At 46.8% G+C, this 19,409-nt stretch overlaps 12 protein-coding genes across 12 annotated transcripts; 3 read left to right on the plus strand and 9 right to left on the minus strand.

The window, feature by feature from the left end:
- Positions 1–11: 11 nt before the first annotated feature.
- Bathy01g00140 (Ribonucleoside-diphosphate reductase subunit) lies at positions 12–2,634 on the minus strand (the record flags this gene model as incomplete). The annotated part of the gene is made up of 2 exons (XM_007515183.1): positions 12–2,427; positions 2,600–2,634. The coding sequence occupies 2 exons, from the start codon at positions 2,632–2,634 to the stop codon at positions 12–14; spliced, it is 2,451 nt and encodes an 816-aa protein (XP_007515245.1).
- A 290-nt stretch (positions 2,635–2,924) lies between these two features.
- Bathy01g00150 (predicted protein) lies at positions 2,925–3,125 on the minus strand (the record flags this gene model as incomplete). The annotated part of the gene is made up of 1 exon (XM_007515206.1): positions 2,925–3,125. One exon carries the CDS (start codon positions 3,123–3,125, stop codon positions 2,925–2,927), a length of 201 nt encoding a protein of 66 aa, XP_007515268.1.
- A 274-nt stretch (positions 3,126–3,399) lies between these two features.
- Bathy01g00160 (unknown protein) lies at positions 3,400–3,672 on the plus strand (the record flags this gene model as incomplete). The annotated part of the gene is made up of 1 exon (XM_007515717.1): positions 3,400–3,672. The coding sequence occupies one exon, from the start codon at positions 3,400–3,402 to the stop codon at positions 3,670–3,672; it is 273 nt and encodes a 90-aa protein (XP_007515779.1).
- A 73-nt stretch (positions 3,673–3,745) lies between these two features.
- Bathy01g00170 (predicted protein) lies at positions 3,746–6,154 on the minus strand (the record flags this gene model as incomplete). The annotated part of the gene is made up of 1 exon (XM_007515381.1): positions 3,746–6,154. The coding sequence occupies one exon, from the start codon at positions 6,152–6,154 to the stop codon at positions 3,746–3,748; it is 2,409 nt and encodes an 802-aa protein (XP_007515443.1).
- A 468-nt stretch (positions 6,155–6,622) lies between these two features.
- Positions 6,623–7,450, plus strand: Bathy01g00180 (unknown protein; the record flags this gene model as incomplete). Its single annotated transcript, XM_007515364.1, has 1 exon — positions 6,623–7,450. The coding sequence occupies one exon, from the start codon at positions 6,623–6,625 to the stop codon at positions 7,448–7,450; it is 828 nt and encodes a 275-aa protein (XP_007515426.1).
- A 92-nt stretch (positions 7,451–7,542) lies between these two features.
- Bathy01g00190 (50S ribosomal protein L36) lies at positions 7,543–7,923 on the minus strand (the record flags this gene model as incomplete). Its single annotated transcript, XM_007515607.1, has 1 exon — positions 7,543–7,923. The coding sequence occupies one exon, from the start codon at positions 7,921–7,923 to the stop codon at positions 7,543–7,545; it is 381 nt and encodes a 126-aa protein (XP_007515669.1).
- A 197-nt stretch (positions 7,924–8,120) lies between these two features.
- Positions 8,121–8,867, plus strand: Bathy01g00200 (predicted protein; the record flags this gene model as incomplete). Its single annotated transcript, XM_007515124.1, has 1 exon — positions 8,121–8,867. One exon carries the CDS (start codon positions 8,121–8,123, stop codon positions 8,865–8,867), a length of 747 nt encoding a protein of 248 aa, XP_007515186.1.
- A 99-nt stretch (positions 8,868–8,966) lies between these two features.
- Bathy01g00210 (predicted protein) lies at positions 8,967–10,187 on the minus strand (the record flags this gene model as incomplete). The annotated part of the gene is made up of 1 exon (XM_007515670.1): positions 8,967–10,187. The coding sequence occupies one exon, from the start codon at positions 10,185–10,187 to the stop codon at positions 8,967–8,969; it is 1,221 nt and encodes a 406-aa protein (XP_007515732.1).
- Positions 10,188–10,347: 160 nt separating this feature from the next.
- On the minus strand, positions 10,348–12,100 carry Bathy01g00220 (predicted protein; the record flags this gene model as incomplete). Its single annotated transcript, XM_007515353.1, has 2 exons — positions 10,348–10,669; positions 11,055–12,100. The coding sequence occupies 2 exons, from the start codon at positions 12,098–12,100 to the stop codon at positions 10,348–10,350; spliced, it is 1,368 nt and encodes a 455-aa protein (XP_007515415.1).
- An 802-nt stretch (positions 12,101–12,902) lies between these two features.
- Bathy01g00230 (conserved hypothetical protein) lies at positions 12,903–14,264 on the minus strand (the record flags this gene model as incomplete). Its single annotated transcript, XM_007515182.1, has 1 exon — positions 12,903–14,264. One exon carries the CDS (start codon positions 14,262–14,264, stop codon positions 12,903–12,905), a length of 1,362 nt encoding a protein of 453 aa, XP_007515244.1.
- Positions 14,265–14,507: 243 nt separating this feature from the next.
- Positions 14,508–16,991, minus strand: Bathy01g00240 (acyl-CoA dehydrogenase domain-containing protein; the record flags this gene model as incomplete). The annotated part of the gene is made up of 1 exon (XM_007515576.1): positions 14,508–16,991. The coding sequence occupies one exon, from the start codon at positions 16,989–16,991 to the stop codon at positions 14,508–14,510; it is 2,484 nt and encodes an 827-aa protein (XP_007515638.1).
- Positions 16,992–17,225: 234 nt separating this feature from the next.
- Bathy01g00250 (unknown protein) lies at positions 17,226–18,743 on the minus strand (the record flags this gene model as incomplete). Its single annotated transcript, XM_007515175.1, has 1 exon — positions 17,226–18,743. One exon carries the CDS (start codon positions 18,741–18,743, stop codon positions 17,226–17,228), a length of 1,518 nt encoding a protein of 505 aa, XP_007515237.1.
- Between the last annotated feature and the right edge of the window lie 666 nt (positions 18,744–19,409).

Raw genomic sequence — 19,409 nt, forward strand, 5'->3', positions numbered from 1 at the left:
GTTCTTGCTGATTAAGATCCACACATCAAGCACTCGTCCTTGTTCTCGAGCGAGCACTTGAGCTTGGCCGCCATGTGCGCTTCCTGTTCCGCTTCACTCATCTCCGAAACTTCCTTCTTCGTCGGGACGGCGGTTGGTTTCGGCCCGCCGTTGGACGGCTTCAAGACGTTCTCCTTCTCCACCTTTTTCGCAGCCTTCGTCGGGTCGACGGTAAACTTGATCGCATCCGCAGCAGCTCTGGATCTGAGGTAATACATACCAGTCTTCAATCCAGACTTCCACGCGTGGAAGTGTAAGGAAGTCAACTTACCGGAGTTGGCATCAGACATGTGGACGTTGAACGACTGCGACTGGTCGATAAACGCGCCTCGAGCGGCAGCCATGTCCACCAATATACGTTGCTTGATTTCCCACACAGTCTTGTAAATAGCCTTCAAGTTATCCGGGATGTCGAGGTTGACGACAGAGCCGTTGTCAGAGATCAAACTGTTCTTCAACGTTGGATCCCACAAGCCCATCTCGGTCAAATCCGACAACAAGTGCTGGTTGACGACGGTGAATTCACCGGACAACACTCTTCTCGCATAAATGTTCGATGTATACGGTTCAAAGCACTCGTTGTTACCCAAAATTTGGGAGGTTGACGCGGTTGGCATCGGTGCAACCAAGAGGGAGTTGCGAACGCCGTGCTTGGCGATGGATTCTCTCAACGCGCTCCAGCCGTGTCTATCGCCGCCCGGCATTTCGGTAACGCCCCACATGTCCGGTTGCAACACACCCTTGGAAACCGGGGAACCTTCGTAGGATTCGTACGTGCCCTCTTCTTTCGCGAGTTCGTTCGATTCTTGCAACGCCGCGAAGTAAATCGTCTCAAAGATTTCGGCGTTCAACTTTTGCGCCTCCGGAGAGTCAAACGGTAAGCCGAGCAAGATAAATACGTCAGCCAAGCCTTGGACACCCAAACCAATCGGTCTGTGCTTCATGTTCGATCTCTTCGCAGTTTCGACCGGGTAATAGTTGACGTCGATGATGCGGTTCAAGTTGCGAGTCACCTTTCTCGTGATTTCACTCAACTTGGCGTGATCAAAGTAACGGTCGCTCGCTCTGAGAGAGCCCAACAATTTCTTCGTTTCCGTCTTGCCAGTCGGAGAGCTCTCGTTCTTTTCGATGACAAATCGCGGCAAAGCGATGGAGGCCAAGTTACAAACGGCAGTTTCTTCCGGCGAGGTGAATTCGACGATCTCTGTGCACAAGTTGGACGATTTGATCGTGCCCAAATTTTGTTGGTTCGACTTGCGGTTGCACGCATCCTTGAACAACATGTACGGGTTACCAGTTTCCACTTGCGCTTCAAGAATCGCAAACCAAAGCTGCTGGGCGTTGATCGTCTTCTTACCCTTGTTTTCTTTTTCGTACTTGGTGTACAAAGCTTCAAACTCTTCACCCCAGCATTCGGACAAACCCGGGCACTCGTTCGGGCACATTAACGTCCACTTGCCGTTTTCTTCGACTCTTTTCATGAACAAATCGTTCGTCCACAAACCGTAAAACAAGTCACGAGCTCTCGCTTCTTCCTTCCCGTGGTTCTTTCGCAAGTCGAGCCAGTCGAAGATGTCAGAGTGCCACGGTTCGAGGTAAATGGCAAAAGCGCCCTTGCGCTTACCGCCGCCTTGGTCCACGTACCTCGCCGTGTCGTTGAACACGCGAAGCATCGGAATGATACCGTTCGAGGTACCGTTTGTGCCTCTAATGTACGACGAAGTGGCGCGGATGTCGTGAATAGACAAACCAATACCGCCGGCGGACTTGGAAATGCACGCGCATTCCTTCAACGTGTCGTAGATACCTTCAATGGAGTCTTCCTTCATGCAAATCAAAAAGCACGAGGAGAGTTGCGGTCGCGGCGTACCGGCGTTGAACAAGGTTGGCGACGCGTGGGTCATCCAACGTTCAGACAACATGTGATACGTATCAACAGCCTTTTCGATATCCTTCTTGTGGATACCGATGGATACTCTCATCAACATGTGCTGCGGGCGCTCGACAACTTTACCGTCGATGCGCAACAAGTACGAGCGCTCCAAAGTTTTGAAACCAAAGTAGTCGTAATCAAAGTCACGGTCGTAGACAATTTCCGCGTCAAATCTTTCCGCATTCTCTGTGATGATCTCGTACACATCATCGGCGAGCAACGGGGACCACTTGCCGTTTCTGTGGTTCGTGTGTTCGTACATCTTCTTCATCGTCGTCGAAAAAGATTTGTCCGTCGTCTTGTGCAAGTTTGAAACGGCGATTCGCGCGGCAAGCTGCGCGTAATCCGGATGCTTGGAAGTCATCGCCGCTGCGGTTTCAGCCGCGAGCTCATCCAATTCAGCAGTCGTCACGCCCGGGTAAACACCTTGGCACACCTTCTGGGCTACGAGAACGCTGTTTATTTAAGAGTAAAAGAAAGAAGAATTTGGTCAGTCACTACTCTTTTTTCTCATTTTTTCAAACGTTTTGAAACACGCGACGCGTCGTCGAAGAGTGAGCTGTTTGCCCGTTGAGATTTTTGAAAATGAAGATTTCGTATTCGCCGTTCGCATGTCATCTCGCGAACGAGAAATGTCCACGAAACGTGAACGAATCCTCCATAGACGTGTTTTCGAGCGTAACTCGAGAAGAAACGCGGATAGGAAACGTTCCATCGACGCTCAGCGCGTTGAAATCTCGCGGATGATTCAAAATAGAAAAAAAAAAGAGCCGTACGCCTCTTCGATGCGTTCGTGATTGTTGTATCGTCGTCAAATATCGCGTCAGTTCGGAAACAAACGCGGTTGAAACGGTCGAGAATCCAACAAAGAGTGACGCCAGAACGTTTCGAAAGAAGGAAGACCACGTGCACACGCTTCATGCCTGCGTAGTACCCTCCGTGTCAAACGTCATCATCCCTCGTTTTTTGAATACACAACGGAACCAAGAAGGTAAAGAAGAAGAAGAAGAAAAAAGACGAAGACGTTTTTGTTCGCGCAGACGTACCTATCGCAATGTTCTGGATGTAATCCATACGAGAGCTTCTTAATTCTCGCGGTGATCTTATCAAACGCCACTTCGACGCGGCGGCCATCTCTCTTGATCACGTGCATGTTTTCTATTATGCTATGTTATGGTCACCAAAGTTATGAAGATTGTTGCTCTGGGATGATACGTTTGTTGTAAGAGAGAAGAAGAAACCGAAAAAGGAAGGAGAGCAGAGATTTTTGCATTTTTTTCTTTTTCTTCTTCTTCAGTTCTTCTTCTTCTCGCGCCGTCAAAAACACGACGCACGTCTGTCTGATTCTTTTAACAAACACAACTCTCTCTCCCCTTTTCCTCGCGAACGCGCACTTGATAATATAATAGACAACAACAATAATAGCAATGGTCGCTCCGTCCTATAACAAGAAGAAGAGCGCGCTGGTAAAGATTACGAAAGGAAACGCGCTGTCCAAGAAGAAGAAAATAGCGCTTAAAAAGAAACACGATAAAAACAAAACGCTGCAATCGGGGAAAATGAGAACTGGGAAGGCGAAGAGAAAGGCTTTGAGAAACAGTCGAAGAGCGGAACAGAATAAGATCGACGATGCTATTCGAAAGAGCAAGGAAAATGGTGGTGTGGACGAGAAGGACGTAGAGATGAAAGATTTCGATTAGTAGTGTGTACGTGTAGCGTTTTGTATTATATATGTTTGTCGTGTGACGAAGTGAGCGAAGGTGTTCTATACTTTTAAACGACTTCAGGGTCGATCGAAGCGCTTTTCTTCTCAGACTCTAAGTTTGCTTCTTGCGTCATGAGCTTGAAAACTCTCTCGGCAAACTCAGCCGGCTGGTCGATGGAGAAACCACTCGTTAATAAGGCGGTATCAAAGAGTAACTTACACATCTCCTTCGTTTCCTCCGCGTCTGGCGCGCTTTCAACTCTCATCTTCAACTGTTTAATCACCGGCGAAAACGGGTTAATCTCGAGCGTTTTCTTGCCCTTCATGTAGTCTTGCGCCCTCGCGTCACCCATGGCTTGGGCTTTCATAATTCTCTCCATGTTCGCCGACCAGCCGAATTTGGACGTTACGAGAATGCACGGCGTCTCCGTCAATCTCGAGGAGACTTCCACTTTTTCAACTTCGCCGACCAACTCCTTCTTCAACCACTCGGTGACTGTTTTGAACTCATCTGCGATTTGTTCGTTCTTCTTCTTTTGCTCCTCGTCGTCCTCGTCGCCTAAATCTAGGTCTTCTTTAGAGATATCCTTGATTTCCTTCTCTTCGAAGGTTGCTAAGTTTGCCATGGAGACCTCATCGATAGGATCGGTGCAATATAAAACTTCGTATCCCAACTTGTTCAACTTTTCCATAAACGGGGAGTTTTCGCATTGCTTTCTCGTGTCACCGGCGACGAAATAGATGGCTTTTTGCGCTTCCGGCATATCTGCGATGTAATCAGATAAAGATCGGTTGCTTTCTTGGTCGCTAGCAGATTTGCTCGTCGTAAAACGAAGTAAACCGGCGAGTTCTTTTCTGTTTGCGACGTCTTCAATGACGCCCAATTTGAGCTGTCTTCCAAAGCCTTCCCAAAACGTTTTGTAATCCTCGTTTTCGCGCTTGGAAATTTCGTTGAGCATCCCCAAAGTTTTAGAGACTAAGCGTCGTCGGATGACGCGAACGACTTTCGATTCTTGCAAGATTTCTCTCGAAACGTTCAAGGGTAAATCGTTGGAATCAACGATACCTCGGATGAACGTCATGTATCGCGGCAACAAGGATTCGTCAAACTCGTCCGAGATGAACACCTTTCGAACGAAAAGCTTAATCGATTTTGATTTTTGCATCATATCTTGCTGCTCAAACGGCGCCATGCCTGGAACGTACAAAATTGATTTGAATTCCATCTCGCCTTCGACTTTGAAATGCGACACCGCCAACGGATCCAAAAACTCCTTGAACGTCGTCTTGAAAAACTCGTTGTATTGATCGTCCGAGACGTCTTTCGGCGCTAACGTCCAAATTGGTTTGTCGTTATTTTGCGTCTTCCAATCTTGTTCATCGTACATCTCTTCTTTCATGACCTTTTCTGGTTCCGGTTCGGTGAACTCCTCTCCTTTCGCTTCGGCTTCTATTTTTTTCTTTTCCCACTCTTCTTTCTTCGCCTTGGTCGCCTCGATATCTTCGACTTGTTTCGATTTTTGAATCGTCGAGAAGACTTCGATTGGAAACGTGATGAACTCAGAGTATGTTTTTACGAGCGAGGAGAGTTTTTTATCCGTGGCATACTCCTCGCACTCGTCTTTCAACTTCAAAGTGATTCTCGTACCGCGTACTAAATCCTTCGCTTCGCTTTCGGATGCCTCACGAATGGTGTACGAGGTTGAGTCGATTTTAGACTCCCAAGTCCACGCTTTCCCGTCGTCGTTCGACTTGGACGTCACTTTCACGGTGTCCGCGACTAAAAACGACGAATAAAAACCAACGCCAAACTTACCAATCAAGTTTTCTCCACTCGCGGCTTCGTTTTGTTGCTTCAACATTTCCATCACCTTGGACGTCCCGGAGTTTGCAATCGTACCCAAATTGGCGACTAACTCGTCCTTGGACATGCCAATACCATTATCCTCAATCGTGAGCGTTTTATCGCTCTCTTGACCTCTAACTTTGATGGACAAATCAGTGACAGATTGTCCATTCAAAATTTCCGGTTCTTGAACCGACCGGAATCGAAGTTTATCGCACGCGTCTGAGGCGTTAGAAATGAGTTCTCGCAGAAAGACGTCTTTATTGGAATATAAAGAGTTGACAATCAAATCCATCAGTCGATTGACTTCCGCCTGGTACTCGAACGTTTCACCTGCTTGCTCTTGTTCCGTGGTGGAAGCTTTCGGCATCATCACCGTTCTCGTTGTCTTAGTCGAAGATTTGAAAGAGGATGGTACCCCCAAAGTGGATGATGATGGTGTCGAGAAGAAAAGTTGATTGTTGTGTTTCTGACGGCGGAGGAAACCAATCGAAACAACCTTCGAATTTGAGGGATTGGCATTAACGTTGCTGTGCGCGGCGGAACTGCGAATACCGCGAGGTATCTTCGTCCGTGCCGCCATCACGCGATGATGATGATGCGTTGAAACTGCAGATGCAAACGCAGACATTACGTGTGTTTGTTTGTTTGTTTGTGTGTGTGTTTGTGTGTGTGTGTGTTCTCTCAAAGTTGTGACGATTCGATTCACCTTTCTTCTTGTTTGTCTGTCTGTGTGTGCGTTTCTCTTTTTTCAACAAAAAACACAATAAACAAACATCACAAAAACTCTCTTCCAATACGTATTGTTTGTGAATAGAAACAAAGGACTCAGGAGAAAGAAACAAACAAGCATGGGTCTCGGACCGACTGGTTTCGGTGAGTCGCGTTTTCCTGTGTTTTCTCTAAACGAACCATCAATCATCGCAGTGTATATGTTGTTTGCGTGTCTGTATCTTTTCTCTCTTACTTTCTCTCGGTGGAGTTGGACGCGATGGAAAATAAATAATATAGCATGTAACCGTGTTCTTCTCTTCTTATTTAAAACTCAATTACAGTTCGCGCACCAGTGGCAAAGTTTGCGTTCACGCTCGTGCTCATAATGGCATTTGGACGCCCGCTCTTATCCACTGTCCTCGGCGAGGACAGTGGTTTTAGTAGTAATCGTCATCAGCAAAACTACAACGAGAATGGTCATTTCTTCAACACGCCTGGAAGCGCGTGCACGGGAATCTTTTTGAACTATCACATGTGTCGAATGTTCGAAAGACTCATGGGTTCGCGAAAGTTTGGATCGTTCCTATTCTTTTCGTATTTACTGTGTCGTGTTTTGGAATCAGTTCTTTTGAAACTGGTCGATGGTGATGCGACGATGATGATGGAGAAACCGGCGGCGTTTTATATAACTTTGCCTCTCGCCGTCGTCTATTTCGTCGAGGTACCATCAACGTTTCACTTTACCCTTTTCGGGATCTTGAATTGCGGAAATACGCTGTTCGTGTACTTGGCCATGATGCACCTCGCCACGAGTAAATACTACGCGTCCATTGTCACGACTTTCGTGTCTGTCATAGGCGGAATCTTTGCATGGATACTCGTCGAATGTCTGGGCGTCAAACTTCCGCTTTGGCTGTGTTCGCTCGTCGATAAAACGGTAGGTAAAATTTTCGATAGCGGCGTAGGTAATGGTAGATCGGCGAGAGGGAAAGCGATAGTAAGGTTTGGAATCGGGAACCGTTCGGCAGCGGCTCAAGCCGAACAAAGAAGGAGGCGAGGAAGGGAAGGAGACGGAGGCCCGTTTGTTCTGGATGAGAATTCTGTCAATACGCTCGTTTCCATGGGTTTCAGCGAGCAGCGAGTAAAACAAACGTTGCACGTGACGAATAACAACATCGAAGCGGCGATGAACATGCTGTTAAACGAAAATTAGTCATCATCATTAGCTAGTGCTTAGTCTGCGTGTAGTAATAATTAAATGTATCTTATTAAAGTAGATGTCATTGATCGTTCGTTACTATGAATCTATTTTACCAACCACGGTAAAAAACTCGTCGTCGTCGAATTCGAGGATGCGACGCCGGCTAAACTGCGAGACGGAAAAGTCGATTCAGCGTGACGACGATGATCCAGGAACCCAAGGAACGTTCTCCTCGTCTCCGCGCAGCACTCCTCTTCTGCTAGACTACTCGTACCGCTATTGTTATTCGTATTGCCGTATCCTCTCCTTCCACCTTCTTCTTCTTCTTCGTGAGCGTTCTGAATCGTCGCCGGTGAAGTTTCGGTCACTAAACCTTGTCGTTGTTTGTGTTTTGGTACTTTCGAGCAGACGACGTATAATCGACCGCGTCGTTTGACTATCCTGCACGCCTCGCACAATCGTTTGATGGCCGTTCGAACTTTCATCGTTCTTTTTATCTTTTTATCTTTCTTTCTTTCTTTCTTTCTGTTGTTGTTGTTGTCGTCTGTGTAAACGACGTGCGGCGAGTCTATTTGGAGATTTGGACTGACGACGAGTAAAAAAAAAAGTGCTTCGTCATCAAAAATCGACTTTCCTCACAAGAAAAAAGAACACGAAGACAAACGAAGAATCGTAAACCATGATGAATACCATCGCTTTATCCCAAACATCTTTAACACCTTTAAAATGCAAATCCTCCCTATCCTCCTCCTCTGTGTTGAAGGCGAGAAAGTCTTCGACGACGACGACGACGAAGTGTATCAACAACAATTATAATAAAATGTCATCAACTGCCAAGGAGGAAGATATTACCCTGGTCATCGAACAACAAAACCAAAAGTCTTTGTCGTCGTCGTCGTTGCAATCAAAGTTTGCTCGCGCCGCGGTAGGAGCTTCTCTCGCGCTCTCTCTCGCGTTATCGCCAACGTCTGCTGCGCTCGCCGCGAATGGTCTCCCCGACGAGGAGGTGAAAGTGTTGTGCGATGCCGAGTGCGTCAAGTCTTTAGATTCTATTGAGATGGTGACTACGCCGAGCGGTTTGCAGTATAAAGACATCATCGTCGGAGACGGTGAAATGCCACCGATTGGATTCCAAGTCGTCGCGGATTACGTCGCTATGAACGAGAAAGGATTAATTTTTGATAACTCAGTAGAGAAGGGTAAACCAAACGATATCAGATTGACGGGTGACCCGGAAAGCGCGACGGTTATCGTCGGTTTGGATGAAGGCTTACTGAGCATGAGGTCGGGAGGATTGCGAAGGTTGTACATTCCAGGCGATTTGGCATTCCCGAAAGGTTTAGCGTCGGCACCGGGCAGACCGAAGATTCCTCCGAATTCGCCGGTTATGTTCGATGTGAAACTCTTATACATTCCTGGACTAGACTGAAAAATAATTTAATCACACACCGTATTTGCATTTAACTACAAAGCTGCTATATTTAATTGGTACCAAATGAAAACTCGTATCTTATTGTAGATATTGAATTCAATTACATCGCTGTTGCGTTTTATCGAACGACAACTCCAATTCTACTTTGCCATCGTGACCGATGAACACAGTATCGAATTTATCTTTCGTTACGCTGTGCATAGCAAATCCGTGAAAAGTATTCTTCGCATCGAGAGTTTCAATTGGTCGTTTGTCATTATCTACGAGATGGTGAAGTTCATAACCTCCTATTCCGTTTGTAATGTAATGCGTCAGCTTATTCTTGCCGTTAAAATCGTCTCTTTGTGTACACGCGTGTTGGGCCGTGTGATCGTGGCCGTTGAGGTACACATCTACGTCGGAATTTTCAAGGAGAACTCGCAACGCCTCTCGTGTCGACGACTCACCCGGATACGCCACGTTGTCGTGTGCAAATCTGGAACTAGCCGAGATTATAGGTCTATGAGCCGTAACAACTCTCCATCGGTACTTTCCGTGTCCTCTTTCGAGCACTCGTTTTAGCCAGTTGAATTGTTCTTCGCCCGCTTCGGCAGAGGCGAAATCGCCGAGCTGGTCTTCGAACCGTCGTTTCTCTTTACCTGCAAGCAAACCTTCTAACCCCACCCAATCTACTACAATTAACTGCATCTCGTCGCTAATATTATCGCTATCGCTAGTGCTACTTCCACCCCCTATTCTAAACTCTTTGTGATAATAAGGAGTTTTGGCTTTGCCCAGATGCCAAAGGTAGTTTTTCGCCGAGTGGTAATCAATCTGAGCTTGGACGTTGCCGCAATGGTCGTGGTCACCAAGACTCGCAAACCACCTCGTCGAGCGCAAACTACTATTATTCTTCAAATAAACTTGTTCGTATTTATAGTCCCATTGTCTGTCTTCCAGAGAACCAACGCCCGCGCCGTAGAAGTTATCCCCTAGAGTGGCCACAAACTGTGGTTGCACATTCTCGGCCAATAGTTTCATTTGCTGCGCGACGGCCATTTGCGCAGATCCTGGAAAGTTTTTGCCACCATCAATACCATCAATACCACGAACGCCCCAATCGCCGATGGTGTAAAATATGAGATTACTGTCGCTACTGCTCCTATGACCGTATCTTTCCTTTAAATCCTCAAATTGATTATTGTCTCTTAACTTCTTCCCTTCCCCTATTTCTTCTTCCTCAGGAATCGTGAACGAGGAAGAGAAGGATGATATCGCAACCAGCACGCATATAAAGAAGAGCAGATGTACGCATCTTCGACGTTTTACACCAATCATCGAATAAGAAGAGATGGAGAGATAGATAGAGTGAAGAAGAAAACGTGGTTTTGTGCAGTTTGTGTTTCCTAAAATAACGAGGTGGGCTCTGTCTGTCGATTTTTTCTATTGTACTGTACCCGTACTTGTATACGAGGTAAAAAATCTCTAATTGAAGGAATTAATAATCGTCTCCACGAGTCAACACTTCTTTCCTCGTTGGTCGCAGCAATATCGTGTGCTCGTATTGCGCGACGTAGGAGCCAGTTTTATCCACCAGCGGCGGGTATTCAGCGATGATCCCGTTGGAAACAAGATTTTTCAAAGCGCCTAAATATCGGGTCTCGCCAATCCTGTCCAAGTATCGTCGACAGAAAGCGAGCGTCCCAAACTCTCTCTGTATGGTATTAAGCAGCTTTTTAGCCGTAGGCAAGCGCAACGGCACGTGACCAACGTCAAAGTTTTTCATATAATGCGAACATTCTCCAGCCTCGCGAACGTACCTGTGAGTTCGTTATATTTCAAAAAAGAGAAACGCCTGTCAGCTTAAACGCACGAGAGAAAAGAAAGGTAGGAAGAAAGATGTTCCAGTGCAAGGAGGCTCTGCATATATCGGGATTTCCGCCTGCCCATACGGGTAGCAGAGATATGCAAAGTACTATGAGACTGAAAAAGTGTAATGTAAGGACAAAACCAGGCGAAGTCATGAAAGAAAAACTCTTCGTTTGACTTCGCGAGTTTCATGGCGCCTCGAAAGGAAAACTCGCACATCGCAGCCTGTGTATGTCCAAATCTACTTCGCAATTTTTGCGAAGTAACGATAACTAGAGAAAAACCATGGAGAAAAAACAAAACAAAAACAATATGAGCAATAATAAATAAACGTACCCTTCGCCTGTGCTTCCGAACGTTTCGATGGCGTAAAATTCCCCTTCTTCCATTTTCGTTGCCTCGCCGCCTTTCACGATGGGAACGGATTTCCCTGCATGAATTTGATACGGTGCGATTGAATGACCGTTCAGATTTCTGCAGCATTTCACTTCAAACTGCTTCCCGCGAATATCTACACTGTGTGATTCCATAACCTCTTGAATAGCCTCGCCAATATCGCATAAACGTACGTCGATCCCGGATTGTTTAATACCTTCGTCCGTCGCTTCTTTCACCGCTAATAGTAACTCGTCGTAATCTGGAACGAACGTCTTTGTGAACGCGCAATCTATAATTCTCCCATTAATTTGTGTCCCAAAATCAAATTTGATTACGTCGTTCACGTCGATGATAGTTTCGTCACCCCCGTTTGGCGTCCAATGCGCGGCTATGTGGTTTTGCGAGCACCCGGTTGGAAAAGCAACGCCGCACTCTAAACCTTTCGCGTTTAACAGCTTCCTCACTGAATTTTCCAACGTCTCACACACGTCAATCATTTTCATTCCCGGTTTCACCCACTCTTGAATGTATTTTCTCACTTCTCTGTGTACTTCAGCGCATTGCCTCGCGTTATCGTACATGTCCAACTCCAATCTTTCCAACTCCCTCTTCTCCTCGGAATCCAATCGCCAGGACGTTTTCCCGTTATTATCCTGATACTCTTGGATTTCCCCTTCCGGGAAGCCGTTTGGAAAGAGTTCAGTCACTGGTACCGTCGGTGGTGCCGTTTGTTCTTTCGCCGCACCCGCGGGTGTGTATTTCACTCCGTTCCCACCAGAGGAAGATTTCTTCTTCTTCTTCTTCTTTTTCTTCTTTCCTGCTGCTGCGGCGTCCGATGCATTTATTTTTACTTCTTCTTCTTCGTTATCGTTATCGTTATCGTTATCCTCGTCGTCTCCATCTTCTTTCTTCTCGCGATGGTTATCGTTCAAGTTCAGATTCTCAATCTTCTCTTTCACTTCATCTTCTTTGTCTTCTTCTTCTTCTTCCTTTTTACCTCCCATATTCTAATCTTTGTCTTCTTATTTTTAGTTAGGGGTGTCACCGTTTTGTTTTGTGGTTGTTTGTGTGTTGTTGTGAGAGAAAAAAAACGGAAAAAGGAGAAAAGGAACGAAAACATCTCTTCAGATTAGCAGACGCACATTCCTCGAAAGAAAGAAAGAAAGAAAAAATGTCTTCTGCGACGAAGGCGTTGGAAAAGCTCGCGCAAAAGAAGCGAAGAGAAAGCGAGATGAAGAAAATTCAGAAAGAGAGGGAAGAAGCGGCAAAGAAATCCTCGTGTTGCGGGGGAGGTCATATGGAGGGAAAAGAAATAGATTCGGATTATAATTCGAGCGATGAGGAAGTGGAACTAAGAGACGAGGATTCCTCGGATGACGATGACGACGACGACGAGAATCAAGGAGCGATTAAAGTAGGCCGTAAGCGCGTTTCTTTGGGATCTAAGAAAGACAAGTTAATTTTTGGCATCAAACCGTTGCCTTTCTTCTTTCTGTGCTTATTCATGTTTGTTCCCGTTTTCACCTTCTTGGACAAGTTCTTCAAGTTTTCGCAACCGAGTGGACCGAACGCGTATTCACACATACGAACGCCGAAACAACAAGAATGGTATATGAAAATCAAAGCGTATTACGAGGACGTAAATCCAGCGAAATTGGGAGAAGTTCCGCGGTTGTTGGCAAAATACAAAGGACGAGAGGAAAAGTTGTACAAAGCGCTCCGGAAGAAGTACGAAAAGAACTACGACCCGCACAAGACGAGAGAGGAGTTTTAATGTACTCGTATGTAGTAAGATATTGTATTTAATTAGGATAGATAAAATCTAGTGTTGCTAAAGTCATTGTGTAGCGGATTATATCCTGTCTTTGTTTCGCACGCGCCTCGTTCGCTATATTTCTCCATGAACTCTTTCGTCGTGAGGTGTATTCCTTTGTTTTCGTTGAGTAGTTTCAACGTATCAAAACATGTTGGAAAGAAAACGTCAGAACTTCCAACGACACCCTCTAAATATGAATTTCTATCGTAAGTTTTACCACCGGTACCCTGAGAAGCGACGACGGGCGCGTTTAATCCATCCATTTTCGCCTCGGGAAGCGCGTCGAAATCTGCGAACACCAACCGATGCCCGGGAACGAATTCACGCAAGTTTTGCAAAGCAAAACTACAGCCAGTAGGAAGGTAAATAGTTTGATTTCTGGTCAAATCCGCGGTTGAACTCACGTCGCGCTTTTTAAACATGCGCTTTACAGCATCGCTCAAGTGCGTCCAAATTGGAAGACTTTTACGAACCTCGACGACTTTATCGAGCACTCGTTTAATCTCCTCGTCCGTAATCGGTTCGTAAAATTCGACCCGGTCTTTCCCTTCTCGTTCGCGCTTCACTCTCGCCTGCATCCAATCACCAGTTTTCACACTCATGATGACTTTATCGTGCACTAAATTATCTAATATTTCAAAGCCTAAAACGAAGCAGTTCTCGGTTGAGCCATCCATGTGTTTTTGCACGATTTCCCGCCAACTCTCCTCTGTGTTTTTGCATTTCTGCATCGTCACGTCCACTGGTTTCCTCGTGCGGTGCCACACGTTTTCATGTTTAGCTTTCAAAATTGCGTCATGTTGCATCGACAAAGAAACTTCGCTCACATCAACTGAGCAATATTTCATGGATTCGTATATCTGAGGTTCGTTCGCTCGAAGGTAATTCAATATACCGACGGCGGCTGTTCCTGCACCACCACCGAGTTCTATCACTTTCAACGAAGCCGTATGGTTCTTCTTTGTCTCTTCAATTAAATACCTCGCAATGGCATTCGCGTAGTGTGGCTTGAAAATTTCCACCGGCGTTAACCACTGTTTACCTAATTGAGTCCATTTTTGAGCGAGCGTTTCGGTGTATTCCTCTTTGTCTGCCATCAAATGAAAAGGCAGTGAGGCTTCCCCGCTATCAACACCAATTTTCCCAATCGGAGACTGTCCGTTTTGATTGAAATACCCTGTCGACTTGTCGTACAAGCATCTGCGCAAATAGTCTCTCAATAACTCGCCCCTGTTTGCCTCGTTTAATTCTCTCGTCGTCGTCGTCGTCGTTCTCGTCGTCGTTGTTTTCCTCTTCGCGTTGTTTTCTTTTCGTGTTGTCGTCGTTACGTTTTGATGACTATTAGAGGCCATGAATTTCCTCGTTAAGTATCGAACGCGTTTGGAGACGCGCAGCAGCAGCATCTCCTTCGGTTTTACTCTTTCTCTGAATGCGCGGGCTACCGCATGGCTTCGAATACTTCTTCTTCTTTTGTGAAGTTGTTGTTACGTATTAGGTGATTTCTAATGTTTATGAGGAATATCGCGAAGGACGAAGAAGAGAAAAGGTGAGAAAATGGTTTCATCGTTTCAAGCTTTCAACTATGGTTTTACGTACTACAACTTACTTCTCCTTAAGTCTATTTTTGCTACGGTTTCTAAATGAACTTCATCCGGGCCATCGGCAATACGGAGCGTTCGCGCGCCGGCGTATAATCGAGCTAAAGGTGAATCTTGACTCACGCCTTCTCCGCCAAAGAGTTGGATGCACCGATCGATAACCGAACACGCCACGTTGGGAGCAGAAATTTTACACGCCGCCACTGCACTTCTCGCGCGCGAATCTTTTATGCCTAGCTGATCCAAAACGTGCGCTGCATACAAAGTGAGTAAGCGTGCTCCATCTACTTCAACTCTACAATTTCCTAATACGTTCAGAACGTTTGAGTTTTCGGATAACGGTTTACCAAACGCGACTCGAGATTTCACACGGGCATAGGTGACGTCTAAACTTCGTTCGGCCATACCTACCAAGCGCATGCAATGATGTAATCGTCCAGGTCCTAAACGACCTTGCGCAATGGCGAATCCAGCACCTTCGCGTGCTAAGAGAGATTCCTTTACATCGACGACAACATTATCGAATATGACCTCGGCGTGACCGTGTGGAGCGTCATCATAACCAAAGACTAAAAGCGGACGAACGACTTTCACTTTATGATTGTTTAGCATTGGAACGAGAACCATGGACTGCTGCTCGTGTTGCGGACCCGTTGTTTTTGTCTTGCCCATAAATATAGCAATCGCACACCTCGGATCGCACGCACCGCTCGTCCACCATTTTCGACCATTCACGACGTATTGCGTGCCGTTCGTGCTTTTCGCAATGGAACTTTCAATGTTCGTGGCATCTGAGGACGCTACCGCTGGTTCAGTCATTGCAAAGCACGACCGGATATCGCCCATTAAAAGCGGTAACAACCACCTCTCTTGTTGCTCTTTCGTTCCATAGCGCAACAACACCTCCATGTTCCCGGTATCTGGCGCCGAACAGTTGAAAATTTCAGACGCCCAGGGGACTTTACCCATCTCCCGGGCCAAATGCGCGTATTCCAAGTTTGTCAGACCCGGTCCTTTGTACAACGCTTCGTCGTTGCCGCGAGCATTTGCAATCTTAATTAACGCTGCCGAATCTAAGGGCAACCACAGGTTCCACAATCCTTTTGCCTTCGCTTTCTTCTTCAATTCCTCCATTAGGGGATGCACAGACCATCGCTCGTTTGTCGTCGCATGTCTTTCAAAAACTTCCTCGGCATCGTACACGTGCTCACTCATAAACGCTCTGAGTTTTTCTAACAACATCATGCACTTTTCACTAGGTTCATAACCACCTTTAATCTCTTGCCTTGGAACTTTTGAAGCACCTCCTTGGACGACTACAACGTACGCGCGTTTGGCGAAGACTTCTACCAACGAACCCGCCTGTCGTGCGTTTCTAGAAGACGCATTTCCGGCGACCGCTCGGGCACGAACACCGGCTAAAATAGCCATGCCACGAAACATTGACAAGGCAACGTAGAACTTCCACTTTGAGCTTCCGCAGATATTCGGTAAACGCGCGTGTTGCGCCCAGATATTGCAGTATTGCTTCTCGGTAGGTACTCCTGCCGGCACTTGATTCGAATCGCCGAAGGAAGGATAAAACTCTAATCCGGGAGGTAAATAATATGGTAAGCAATTATACGCCACGTCCGCGTGCGGACAACCAACGGTAGACAATTCCCAATCTAGTACCGCGAGAACATCATCCGATCGTTCGTCATAGATCAAATTATCTAAGCGATAATCGCCGTGGATTATTCGGTCGCTCACTTCCTCGCCGTCCTTGGGACAATTCGCATCCAACCACGCGACTAACTTCATGACGACTTCTTTTTCCGGTGTTTCTACCAACTTATTCGTAATACTTTTTTCGTATTGTCCGAACCATCTTTTCAGCGTTCGTCTCGAGTAACTTCCACTGGAGATGTTTCCGAAGGAAGTCAATCCCAGCTCGCGAATGTCGAACGAGTGCAAAGCGCCTAACGTTTTCGCCATGTTTTCGTATATTCTTGTCTTCCGTTCCTCTCTCGTAATGACTGGTAATTTCGGTTGTAAATATATCGTGCCTTGCACAAAGTCCATGATATAAAACGGCGTGCCTAAAATTGAACTATCTTCGCACAACAGAATCATCCTCGGGACTGGAAAGTTGGGGTGTTTTCTCTTCAACGCAAGCTGTACCTGAAATTCTCTCTCCACCGCGTGTGCGCTCGATAAAATATTCCCACCCGGTTTCTTCCGCAAAACGTATGATTTCAACGTCCCATCTGTCATTTCAACGAGCAATTTGTACGTCGGATTCGATTGACCGTGACTGAACTGCGAAAGCTTTCGGATTGTTTTTATCCGTCGTCCAAATTCCTCGTCACCGCCTCTTTTTCTTTCCTGTCGCAAATAGTTCAGAAGACGTTTCTTCTCTCGCTCCATGTTGTTCTCGTTCTTCTGAACGTGAGAATCGTTCGGAACCTCCACGGTGGCAAAGTCAGTGCGGACAGACATCTCGTGTTGCTGCTGCTACTGCTGCTCCGTTTTTAGGTTGTTGTGCGCTTGTCTGAGAGAGGGAAAAAGAGTAGAGAAATGGAAGGGGTGATGAAAAACAAAAAACAAGAGGAGTGCGTCTTCAAAGCGGCGTTGCGGCAACGCGCACGTGTCATTGCAATGAGCTTTTAGGATGGCATATGGTACGTGATATTATTAATTATTAACCTGCTCTGTTCTCATCTTCCTAAATACTTATTCTTCGGTGAAGAAGGTGTATGCCAGACCGCCGAGAAGTGTTGCTATCGGCAAACCTCCGAAAAAACCACTATTGTTCTTTTTTGCCTTGGTCGTTGCGGGTGACTTTTTGTTCGCCGCGGCGGGTCGCTTCGTCTCTTTCTTACTCGCAGCCTCCTTCTTTTGTTTAAAAGTGGTTGGCTTCGCCGCCGTGTTTGCCGGCGCAGCAGCTTTCTTTGCCGGTGCACTTGTGGCCTTTTTCGCAGGCGCAGCTACCGTCTTCTTTGCCGCCGGTGCGGCCTTGACTACATTAGCCGTTTTCTTCGGAGCAGATGCTACTTTTGCCGCCTGCTTCGCCGGTGATGTTGCAGATGCAGCTGCTTTCTTAGATGGTGCCGGCGCCGCCGCCGACGCTCCTTGCTTCTTCTCTTTGAACGTCGTCGACTTTATCTTCGGCGCGGCGGTTGGCGCTGCCGCTTTCACGGCCGGCGCTTTCTTAAATGTCGGTTTGTACGTCAACGCGGCAGGCTTCGATGATTTTTTCACCACAGTCTTGGCAGAAGATGTCGAAACTTTCTTCGTCTTTGTCTTCTTTGCGGAAGTGGTTGCAGTCGCTTGGCGTTTCGCGGCGGGAGTAGTCGCGGTTGATTTCTTCTTCGCCGCCGCGGTAGCAGGTGAAGCAGGTGAAGATTTCTTTTTCGGAGCACCAACTGATCGCTTTTTCGTGGCCACCGTCCTTTGACTCTTGGCGCTTCCTTTACTTTTCGCACTCGCCGTTGATTTCTTCGCCGCGAGTTTTGCCGCTCGCTTTTCTTTGAACGTCTTCGGCTCCAATTCTTTGGCCTCGATTTCCGCCTTGAGCCTATTTTTCGGAATCGGCGACGCTTTCAATCGTTGCACGCGGAACGCCTGTTCTTTTCGCGCAGCAATGACTTCTCTCTCCGCTCGCTTCTTCTTCTCGGCGAGAGCGACGGCTTCTCTTTCCGCTTTTTCGCTCGCTAACTGCTCCTGTTTCTTCGCTTGCTCGGCGCGCGCGCGTTGTGCTTGCTCCTCTTTCTTTCGCTGTTTCTCCAAGTCAGCCTCGGTCGGTTTCGTTTCGACCGGAGCTGCTTCGGACGCAGGAGTTGGTGCATCTACCGCCGGTGCGCTGCTCGGTTCCGCGACAGCAGCACTACTCTCGCCCTTCAACTCCGGCGCCTTTTCGCCTCCACCGACTTGTTGCGCAGCGTCGTATTGTGCTTCAACACTCGTCGGAGCAGCATCGACGGCTACTTCGTCCGCGTACGCGAGAATATTCGAGGAGGAGGAAGCAAACATTGAAGACGCAAAGATAACCGCGCTCGTTGCCGCGGCCATTCCCTTCATGTGACTCTCCTCGCTCGTCTTCGTCTTCTCTCCGTCTCGACGAGAAGAAGCGAATGCGGCGATACGTCGTCGATTGGTAGTAATCTTTTTCGTCACAACATCATTGTTCTTCTTCTTCGAAGACAAGACGGACGTATTCGTTGCGCCGTGGTGATATTGCGCGTGCAACATTTTGATCGACCTCGTTCGTTCTACGTGTGGACCTGTATGTACTTTTAAGTAGAAAGGTATTTATATATTATGTGTGATGAGAGCACAAACACGTGTAATCTTTTTCTTCTTTTTGACGAGTGGTGGTGAAAAAGTCATCACTGATCAGACAGAGGGCGTTTTTGGCTGCTTTTCGGGTTGTTGTTCACATTTTCCTTCTTTTTTCAGTCCTTCCTTCCTTTTCCCAAACCAACCAAAAAGACTCTTAAAAGTACACTTTGTTGTTAGTCTACCTCTCCTCCTTTCTTCTTCTTCTTAGTATTCTTATCATGATTAAAAGTATTATTGGTCGGATGATCAAAATACACCTCTCCTCTCAATCCTTTCCCGCTCACGAGCCTCGCTCTCGCTTCCGCGATCCTCTCCTCCTCTTCTTTTCTGCTCGCCAACGTCGCCCTCAGCGAGACGTAGGAAACGTTCAGAATGAACAAACCGAAAATCATCCCGTACGCGGTGTGTTTTGACGGCGGTTTCCCTCCTTTTTTAAGAATGTACGACGTTAACGAGGATAACATTCTTCTCTGTTATTATTGTTTTTCGGTGTTGTCGCGATAAATTTATTATTATTGTTTAACTACTACTCTCGTCGTACTCCCACCGAGAACAACTCGTGAATCTAGATGGGTT

The sequence above is a fragment of the Bathycoccus prasinos genome (genome assembly GCF_002220235.1).
Source record: "Bathycoccus prasinos genomic : Chromosome_1".
Taxonomy (NCBI): domain Eukaryota; kingdom Viridiplantae; phylum Chlorophyta; class Mamiellophyceae; order Mamiellales; family Bathycoccaceae; genus Bathycoccus; species Bathycoccus prasinos.